The 11,315-nt window shown below is 37.5% G+C and overlaps 1 protein-coding gene across 1 annotated transcript in view; it reads right to left on the bottom strand.

Moving 5' to 3' along the window:
• LOC107728483 (regulating synaptic membrane exocytosis protein 2-like) overlaps positions 1-6,514 on the bottom strand; it is a 137,468-nt gene extending 130,954 nt beyond the window's left edge. The window contains exons 1-2 of the mRNA XM_016538657.1: positions 6,349-6,514; positions 2,532-2,809 (exon numbers count right to left, since the gene is read on the bottom strand). Coding sequence (XP_016394143.1) covers positions 2,532-2,806 — 275 coding nt within the window. The 5' untranslated portion in view covers positions 2,807-2,809; positions 6,349-6,514. The remainder of the gene's footprint in view (positions 1-2,531; positions 2,810-6,348) is intronic.
• Between the last annotated feature and the right edge of the window lie 4,801 nt (positions 6,515-11,315).

Here is an 11,315-nt window from a genome sequence, read left to right as displayed (position 1 = left end):
ATGAGATTAACCCCTTAGGTATCGAAATTTGGTACCGAACGACGAGACGTTTTTCGATACTCGATGGTATCGAGGCATTTCGGTCGGTGCCTAAAAAGCATCGAACTCGATACCCAGCCCTAATTCTCAGTTAAAACACAAACTGATAAAATGTTCAAAAGTTAGGGTTAAATAAATAAATATGTAAATATAGGTTTCCACAAAAATATTAAAAACAGCACAACTCTTTTCAATATTGATAATAGATCATGGACATGCATGTGACACTGGATCATGTGACACTGAAAATTCTGCTTTTCCATCACAGGAATAAGTAGTTTTTAAAATATGTTAAAACAGAAAACATTTATTTTCAATAGTAATATTATTTCACAGTAGGGCTGCACGATAAATCACATGCGTTATTTAATGCGCATCTTGTTAGTAAAGCCGCTTCTGTAATCAGCGGTAAATCTCCATCACGTGTCACTGTCAATGAACAACAGCTCTGTGTAGTTAATGCTGCTCCATGTGAAAGCATGCACGTGATGGAGATTTACCGCTGATTACAGAACCGGCTTTTCTGACAAGATGCGCATTAAATATAGCATGCGATTTATCGTGCAGCCCTTTTTCACAGTATTACTGCTTTACTGTGTTTATTGGTCAAATAAATGAGCATAAGATACTTTTTTTGAAACATTAAAACAAACAAGTAAATTAATTCATTAATTAATTAATTTTAAAAAATCGCACCAACCTCAAACTTTTGAATGGTAGTGTAAACACTGAAGGGAATTTAAGGTACATTTTTAACTTGACACAAGTTGTCTTAAAAACAATAAACATCCTACACATGAACACAGACCAACAATTAAGTAATGACAGAACTCGCTCCAGTACATCCATACACTAAAAGATTACGTCTAAACACACAATTTCTGCATTTTCAGGGTTTGTCATTCAAATGTGCTCACGTCAACACAACACACACACATACACTAATGACAGGTGAGATCAGCCCCATCCCTGTGGCACACGGCCCAACATTCCTCTCCTCCGCAGGTATTCAGGAACGGAAAATCAAACCAACACACAGCAGTCGCCACGGATTCAAGGGAGCGGGCATCTGTTTCTACAGAGACATCTCTCTAGGACTGACCCTTGACCCCATGATATGGCCATCCCAGCAAAAAACAGAGAGAATTTGATACATGGGCTCAGAGAGACACTGCCACCGTGTGGTAAACGATGGAATAGCACTCACTGTTCACACTGAATTAGAATCTTCCTGAAGATCAGGGGCGTAATGTTTGATAAATGTGTTATGACTCCCTGCATTTGTTCAAGAGCAGGTTTCACCATAAATTACGGATTGTTATTTACCTGTCTAGCATGTTTAGCACCAAATTAGCAATGGTAAACGGAGGAAAAACAGATGGAACCTGAACGAATGCATTGTGTACTCCAGCTGTTGTTACCCAAGCTTCAATTTCACATGGTCTATGTATGCACATGTGGTTAAAACCAGATACCTTTCATACATGTACTGTAAAAGCCAAAGGGTTCACTAAAAGACTATTTCCTAAATTACAATTAAACTTCACTCAATTATTTAATTTTACTGAAACTTAAAGGTTTATTTCAACCTTGTTATTTCACCTCCAGAATGAAAATGTCCTGATAATTTACTCACCCCCAGGTCATGTCAGCGGAAGTTAGAGAAAACTGCTACTAATGTTTTAAATATATATATTTTTCTTACAAAAATGCATCGTTTCGCCCCAGGAGGCCTTTATTCACCCCCCTGAGCCATGCGAGGTACTGTTAATTATGGATGGATTCACTTTACTGGACGTCTTTTGGACTGTTGAACGAAAACACCCGCACACTGCCATTATAAAGCAAGAGAAGAAAATTATAAAGAAGAAAGTATATACACCTAGGATGCCTTAAGGCTGGATAAATCATTGGCTAATTTTCATTCTTGGGTGAACTAACTCTTTAATATAATTAGTTATTGAGTTCACATAACTTTTTTTATTAAGTGGAATGAACTTTTAGTTTAAATTAATAGTAAGGAAAAATGAACTAATTTCATTTTCAGTTCAATTTCAAATTTAAATTTTAACTACTAATAAATATATCTGAAATGATATATTAAACATCCCACAGTAACATTCTAGAAACTAGCCAAACCATCAAAGCAACCATCTATAAATGTCCTAACAACCTTCTTAGCAACACCCTAGTAACCACCCAGAAAACCCAAGCAACTGCCTAGCAGCACCGTAGCAACCACAAGAATACCCTAGCAACCATTTAAGAATGTATTAGAAAACATCCAGAACATTCTAGAAACCACTTAGTAACAACCTAGCAACAACCCAGTAACTACAAACTACCTCAGCAAAAATCTGGTTTCTTAAAGTAGCATGAATAACTTGAAGAGTGCTACTGTTTAAACAGAATAAGGATTTCTAAATGCAAGGTTATTGCAAGTGCAAATGTTTCAACACTAAAACACATTAACCCATATAATCTGCACTCACCTGTTGCTCAGAGGGTCGTTGGGCTTCAGACTGGAGTCGTTGTTGAGGGAAGCCTGGCGCGGGAGTCCTGGAGCTCGGCTGCGGTCCCCTGGAGGCCCCTGGTACAGCAGTGGGGCTTCCTGAAGTTTGGCCTTCTTTTCCTGCGGAGCCTCTTCGTGGCGTCGGCGAGGGTCACTCGCACCCGAGGGCAGGGTGCCCCCTGGGCTGCTGTAGAACCAGGCCCCTGACTTGGTGAGGATTTCTTGTTGTTTTCGGCACAGGTTGCATACCCACATCACCTGACGGTGAGAGAACAGGAAGTTAGAATCACAGGAGAACACAAGACCCCAAATGAGATGAATGACAACTTGCTGTGGTTGGAGAAGCGATTTGCAGTCTTAAATGAGTCATTTGTGTGTCAACTGTGAAGCCAAAGACAGTGAATAATGGGATATTTGTCCAGAACCTCATGCGCAGGTCCCACAACAAACAGGTTCGGAAACGGTGATGCTGGTGCAGCTGACAAACAAAACTGTCAAAATTAATGTGAGAGGAAATGAACAATGCAAAGTTTAGGCTCAACCAATGGCATGAGTTTGGGGGCGGAGCCACCTGGTTTGTCTGACTTTTAGAGCACTGTAGGGATGACGTATGTTTGTAGGCCAAAGCCTGTAAATAAATTAGCATTTAAACACTTCTGGTTTCATTGTCCTGAAGTCAATGGGTTTTTGAATGGTTTAAGTGCTTGAAATAAGGTCTGTGGATATCACAAACACAGATTTTCATGTTTTATTCTATGACATAAAAAACACCAGTAACAATGCCCTTGCAGTGTTGCCAAGTCCACGGTTTTCCTGCAGAATTGGGCTAATTTTATACTGTTGCTGCCAGTTGTTTTTTCAGTCTGTGGGTAGAAGCAAAACCCCCCACCCCCTGGAACATGATTTCAACTAAGGTGGAAGGCGATTTTGATGAAATTTTGACAGTCATTTTCCCCCAGAAAACAACTGACCCTTCACAAAGTCCCGCCCCCCTTTGTTACTGTTGCTATGTCCGACAAGCCATGCGCTCTCAGGCCACACATCAGGTTCTCAAGCAGTTAAAAAAAACATCACTAAGCAAAGAGAAAACTGACAACGTGCCGACAGACAGGACAGAGCCAGGTTACTTTTGGTATAAAACAAAGTCTCAGCTTTCAAATGTTGTCATTTTTTAAAGAAATTCAAACAACAAATACCGTTTCGCGGCTTTTTAATGTGATGTTACAGATCGCTGTGGCGCCTCAGTTTAAGTGGCACATGAACCGATCATCTCTTCCTCGTTACTAGTTATAGCATAAGATAAACATGAATGAACATCAGAAGGTATCTTCTTTCAACCGCAGAAAGACGTCAATACACATCGTTTTCAAGTTCAAGTACACCAACGTCAATCTACTCTCTGGTCTGGTTTGTTTGTTGGACAAAAATGGCAGATTCGGTGTTATGATTGGTCAGATCACCTGTCAATCAAACTCCCAGCGAAGGGGCAACTGGGATAACTTTGGCAGTGATTGGGCTAGTTTTGAATACCAATTGGGCTGATTTTGTTATGCAGACTTGGCAACCCTGACCCCTTGTTATATATATTTTAAAGCTTTTACTTTCAAGAAAAAAGGCAGTTGCTAACAAGTGGTTAAATGGGACAACAGAGGTTGTCAGGGACATTAAATACAGTATCATAAGACCTAATAAGTAAACTCATCTACTTGTCCACTCATTTTGTTTAGAAGAGTACTCTTGCAAACTACTCTAACTCAAAATTTAAGGGAAACTATTAAATAAAAACTAATTAAAGAGTTGTCAGAAGCTTAATGGTGATGACGTTAAAGTGATGAGTAGTTAGTCTGCCTACTTTTATCTTTTTACTATTGGCTATTGTATTTAGACACCAAAAGTTGTATTAAATGATAGCAAAACGTGTAAGAGTCAAACTTTTGTTAGTCACAGAGCTTATTTTCTGTATAAATTCAAAAGCTAATGGAAAAATCCTATTGGGTTTTGGCGAGGGAGCCAGGGTGATGCTAACTTCTGGGTTGGCCTACAAAAATACAACATCCTTGCAGATGTGGAGCGGGGTGGAAATGGCAGTAGGTGTTTAGAAACCTGTTTGGAAACAATCAGTAGTGATTTTTGCATCAAGAAACACTATTATTACTGTACTCAGGTCTTTACAACCTCTCAAATCTTCTGCTTTCAACACTCCTGAACATCTCTTGAAGTCCCACCAACACTGAGGGCACGGCAGGCTGACCTTGTTATCTGCCCAGCAGAAATGCAATTAGCAGGTGGTTGGCATCAAAGCTGCCATCCAGTTTGCTGGTGGTAATTAAACATGCTCTGAGTCTCACCCGCACATACAGGCTTTCATCCATCCAGCCTGAATACATAATGCCACAACAGCTCCCGGAAATGATACGTCTCACAGAAGAAATGAACTGGGAAATTCAAATTATTCTACAATATTCCAAAACAAAGTAAAGGTCTGTTCCTTACATACATAAAGCTGGTTATATAACACAAATATAACAAATTGCACTGTATGAAATGCTTTTTTTGGAAGCTGACAGCCCCTGGACAGCATTCATTCACTTTGATTCTATGGAAAGAGCATCTCTTCAGAAGAAAGTGAGCCTCACAATAAATAATGATGACAGCATTTTTCCTGTAATACCCAAACAAAAGAGCCTACAATATATTCAAAACCAATAATTGTTATGAAACTTGAAAAGTTGTGTATGAGCTGCCCAATCAAGTGAAAAGTCACATTTTTCAAGTGGTTTTTGATAAGATCACAGTGAGAAATTGCACTCCGAACGGCTCTGAGACGTACCGCAGATGGATGTGAGAGTTATTGTGATGAATGTTTGGTCAGTCAGCGATAGACAAACGAAAAGATGTGTGCGGTGAAAAATTGATAAAGTGCTGAGTGAGCTGTCATTGGTGTCAAATGGCAGGGGACCTTTCTGGGTGAATCTCATGAAGCCTGTCAAGAATATGTCCAGGTCATGTTTCACCCCAAAATCAAAAGAGCAAAAAAAAAAAAAATTATAAATTATAAGTATATTTTAATATTTTAATTATAAAATATTTTCCGAAAATAAAATTAAATCTATTTTTAAAACATCTATCAATCTATCAATCTATCTATCTATCCATCCATCCATCCATCTATCTATCCATCTATCTATCGGTTATCAGACGGCATAACCGGAGAGGCCGTCCTGGGCCGCTGAATATTTTATAGATGTTTGATAAAAGTGAGGAAGTCCATGATGAGGGGAGCGTTATCATTCACCAGCTAAAACACCGCCTGCAGGTGGAACATGAATATTTAATGCGCTTCTATATTTAGAGCCCGGCAGCTCGTAATAGACTAGATGCATATTCATAGGTTTTATTTTCTCTCAACTTAAAAAGGACCTGTTAAACAAAGTGTTAATTATGCAGCGACAGAATCAAAAATAGACAGATCTCGAAGAGGAAAAGAACAACCTGTATGCAGCTCAGTCCTCTACGGGTATGTCACATTGTCGAAAAGCACCTCTATTATTAGCTGAAATATTGTGAAATTAAGGTCCAATAAGATTTTATAATTCAAGCTGCTGTTTACATCAAGAGATCCATAAATATCAAGCTGTAATTAGAAAAGGTGATAGTGAATCATTATGTTCTTATTTTCTAGACTTGTTCTTTTGATGACAAACAGTTTTCCGAATAACAATATGCAGCTTTTTTCCATTGCCTGAATCTCAATAACACAATAAAAGCTTAATGCTAATCAATGTAGCCATGCTTACCCATGTCTGCTGCGTATTGTTTGGTCCAAATGGATAAAACGGATGTTCAATAACTGAATTCAAAACTCACGGACAGCTCCACACTGTTTCATAAGCGTAAAGGGTGACCTTTCAGAGTCGGGGATCAAATGCTCCTGCTTCTGTCAAGATTGTGCTTCAGTTAAGATTTTGCAGGAAAAAACTCCAAAGAAGATTAATCCTGAGATCGATCCAAGTTGTCAAAAATAATATGCAGCAAAATAAAAGCAATTGCTCATGCAGGAAGCTGATATAGAGCGATCGGAGAGGCACGTAATCATGTTTTTGCCACCGAGCATCACTAAAACGGGTCTCATTACCGATGCATGCGAGCACGCAGCTCCACCGGGGCTGAGTCTGACTCATTACCCATGCACAACGCTCACTAACTCTCTTCAAAGGACGCTGATGAAGACAGAAACACTAACTTTAACATCAGGATGTGTTAAGTCAATGATGTGCATCAGATATTATGTTTGCAAAATCAATCACCAAATCTGATAAGGGGTAATAATGAAACAAATGATTTAAAAAGTGATTTTTTTTTTTCACTATTATTCACAATAGGATCTGTACTTTCATGGGTTAAAATAAAATATTTTTGTTGTTAGAGACAAACTTTGTGCATCAAAACCACTCCTTTTCTGGTTAAAAAAAAAGTCAATGAATTTGCAACAGCTGAACGTTTTTGACAAGCCAAACATGTCAGTCTCTGTGATATTTAATTTATTTAAGCCACAAAATAAACATTCTGTAAAATAAGTACAATGAACTACGCAAAAAGCATTTCAAACATCTCAAGCAAATTTTATAATACCCAAAAATCATGTTATCACCATGTCCGTCAAAAACTTAGGCTGGCTGCCGGTTGAAATATTACAACTAAAAACATTTACATAACACCCATAGGCATAAATCACTTCACTGTATACTTGTTGGCTAAGAAATAAATGATTATTACCTTACGATCTATCTGTTTTCAAATCCACATAATTTGTCTATCTATTTTGCGCATCGATGTCTGTCAAAAATGACACGCACGATACATGGCAGAGGTCCAGGGTGTACACGCATTTCCTGAAAAAAAACCCAGACTACTGGATGTTTTGACTACGCCATCGCCTTCTGAGAAGAAAAAAATGGCAGCCTGAGCAGCTTAAACATGCTGTCTGTCAGAGACTGTAACGTACCTAATACATACATAACGCATGTGAGTATGAAATCACTGAAATTTACAAGTGATTTTTATAAAATGTAGTTCGATCACTGTCTTCTTAGTTGTTTGAAAGATCAAAGTTTGATCAAATGTAGTTTAATTTTCCAATAAAATATTTTTTTTAATGATTTGTTACATTTAATTACCCATTTGCAGATTTTGTGCCATATGAACTAAATCTTTGGCAGTGTATTTATTTATTAAGATTTCTCTTATTTTTAAACTTAAAAACTATGCTGTGGGTGTGGCTTGGTGGGTGATGTGTACGCTTAGGTCATTTCCTGAGCACATCCCACCTGTTCTCCCTACCATTTCCTGTCACCTTTCTACTATAAATGAAGTAAAATAAAACCTAATCACATATGGGAGACCAGGACTGCTTGTCAAGCTTTATAGTCCAGCGAATATTTCTGAGGGAAGGTTTATTTTTCACCATAAAACCCCACAGATGTAGTCACAAAAGTAGTTCATACGGTTAATGACTTGCATGTGTGTTATTCAGAGAATTCTAAATCCATTTGGACAGCTTTTGCCTGAGGAATAATCTAAAATGTAAGTTTATTTACTGAAAACCCTTCATTGCAACATTACACATATAATACCGTTTGAGGATGGTACCATTTTTTTATTGTCATATTGTGAAATATTATTACTTCAAGACAGGCCATGTAGATTACACTTCTATAGTGTTTTATGGTGTTTGTTTGTTTGCTGCTTGGTTTTGTTTTGACCTTTGAGAGCCTGATAATCATGGTGACAATAACGGTCACTGTAGACAGAAAAGAAATGTGTGATGGAAAATATTTCCTGTTTGTGTTCCACTGAAAAAGGTTTGGAATGACATGAGAATAAGTAAATCATACAATAATTAAAATTTGGGGTTAACTATTCTTTTAAATCTTGCACAAATCATTAAAGAAACTAAACATAGATCCAGACAGCAGTCAGTAGCTACCACTAGCTTCAGTGTCAGTGAAAAGCATAAAAGGCTCTTTTTCCATCATCATTTTCTTCTCTTCCCCAAACACTGACAGTTGTGGTGAAAGAGATCCTGTTTGAGACAGCATCAATATTTACAGCTCCCGGTGTCTCGTGCGGTGATGGGAGCTGTCGGACATCACACACTGGAACATGATAGCACAGCTGAGTCCAGCTCTGGCGACAAACATGAGGCAATGTCTGCGCGTTCACTAAGACCGACTGTATATCCATCCAAAATCATCATGATGATGAGGGGAAACGATAGCTGAGGTTTACCTTCACTGCCACTTTTAAACATCGGTTTAAATTTTACAGACTGCTTAAAATGATATACAATCCCATGTAATCAGAGTTATTTCAGTAGCACTTATTTACTAAAATGTATTAATATTTTGAATTAGCTTTTATTTTTAGATTAATTTACATTTTATTAAATTCATTATACTTTTGTCATTTTGAGGCAATGTCTGCGCGTTCACTAAGACCGACTGTATATCCATCCAAAATCATCATGATGATGAGGGGAAACGATAGCTGAGGTTTACCTTCACTGCCACTTTTAAACATCGGTTTAAATTTTACAGACTGCTTAAAATGATATACAATCCCATGTAATTTCAGTAGCACTTATTTACTAAAATGTATTAATATTCTGAATTAGCTTTTATTTTTAGATTAATTTACATTTTATTAAATTCATTATACTTTTGTCATTTTTTAATATTTCTATTTAGCTTTAATTTATTTTTATGTCAATTTTTATCATTTCTGTACTTCAAATTAAACTCATATTTTATTTCAGATAGTTGCCAAGTCAACATCTAATATTTATATTTGTTTTATTCCAGCTTTATTTAAATGAATGAAAACAGTTTTAATGGTTTCAGTTTTGTGACAAGGCCATCAATAAATAAATGTTTATTATAAATATAAAATATCCAACATTTTGGAAATGTATGAAATTTTATACATGTATAAAAATATCAAAAGCTGTCAAATCGACCAGCAACACAATACTAAATTTGCACCAGCTGATAAGAATGAAACAAGCATAAACAGCCTTCAGTTCTTCTTTGACCATCAACAACAACTTCTAGCTTTAGATAAAGATATTTCTATGTCAAACGGTCTCCAGGGTTCAGAGAGGTTAGAATCACAAGTACTGTCTCCATTCAAACCCTTAATGGTGTAAACCACAGAGGGGAGAAACTAAATCCAGTCATCAAGAACTAACCAGCAATTCAATCCTCCGCCGGGCAACCAGATAAAAGCTTGGCACAGCCTTGCTACTGCTGAGATACCGGAAAACGTAAAGAAACAGAACTACAGACTAGAGAACCAAGATACCAAAAATCAGACAAACATCTAACACTCAGACAACAGAGGTAAAAGAAAGAAACATGAAAACGACACACTCTACCAGTGCTGCAAACTATAACCAGTGAGAGCTGATCACTCGTAGCAAAATGACCAGGAGACAGTAGGCGCGTTTCCATTACAGATTTGCGCAAAACTTCGGCGATATTTTATAAATGTCGATAAAAAAGTATTGTGAAATGACGGTATTCCTTTTTTGCATTGCCTGAAAAACCACCTCATGCGAGCGTAAAAACGTTTTTGCGATATATCGGCGTTTTTGCGAAATTGACGGGTTTCCATTAGGCGTATTTTCAATTCGCAATTTCAATTTGCGCAATTTGAAGGGTAATGGAAACGCGCCTATTGTAACGCTCAATTATGGGCAACTGTAGGAATTCAAATCTCCTTAATATCGCTTTTTTTTTTTTAAATGGTGAACAAACTGAGACTTTTACTTCCTGCTTCTCAAGTTTTTTGACGGAGAAATGCCCCAGTAACCAAATAGAATAGTCCCAAAATAGATCTCAACAATGTCTCAAACTGTACTCAGATTTGCAGAGCAATAATAAATAAATCTGCAATTATTGATAATCACTATTGATGTTATATAATTGATAATGTGTTCTAATTCTATATATGTTCATGTTACATTTTATGTTTATACATCTGGACATGTTATGGTAATGAACAGCTTTTATTTTCTTTAAAGGAACACTCCACTATTTTTGAAAATAGGCTAATTTTCCAACTCCCCTAGAGTTAAACAGTTGAGTTTTACCGTTTTCGAATCCATTCAGCTGATATCCGGGTCTGGCGGTAGCACTTTTAGCTGTAGCTTAGCATAGATCATTGAATCTGATTAGACCGTACCATGGGTGCAGCAGGCGCAATGATATTACGCAGCGCATGAAAATAGTCCCAGCTAGGTAACTTCCAATAAGCCTATTTTCAGGCGCTGCATAATATCATTGCATAATATCATCAGTTCCTAGCCATATCGGCCTAGAAAATCACAACGTTTCATTTTCCGTCGGTCTTAGTACACGATGTAACTACAGAAGAGTCAAGTTTTAAATAGGAAAAATATAGAAACTCTTTGGTCATTTTTGAACGAGATGCTAATGGTCTAATCAGATTCAATGATCTATGCTAAGCTACAGCTAAAAGTGCTACCGCCAGACCCGGAGATCGGCTGAATGGATTCGAAAACAGTAAAACTCAACTGTTTAACTCTAGGGAAGTTGGAAAATGAGCCTATTTTCAAAAATAGCGGAGTGTTCCTTTAACGACGACAGCGAACAAGAGGCAGAATGTGAGCACTGTGTGTTCAGGCGCTGCCGTTTTCAGCGCCGTCAAAATAAAAGTCCCGCCACGAACGCATCGGCCTAACAGA

The sequence above is a fragment of the Sinocyclocheilus rhinocerous genome, unplaced genomic scaffold (assembly GCF_001515625.1).
Source record: "Sinocyclocheilus rhinocerous isolate Xijiao unplaced genomic scaffold, SAMN03320098_v1.1 scaffold66, whole genome shotgun sequence".
NCBI lineage: Eukaryota > Metazoa > Chordata > Actinopteri > Cypriniformes > Cyprinidae > Sinocyclocheilus > Sinocyclocheilus rhinocerous.
This window is presented reverse-complemented; position numbering and strand designations above follow the sequence as displayed.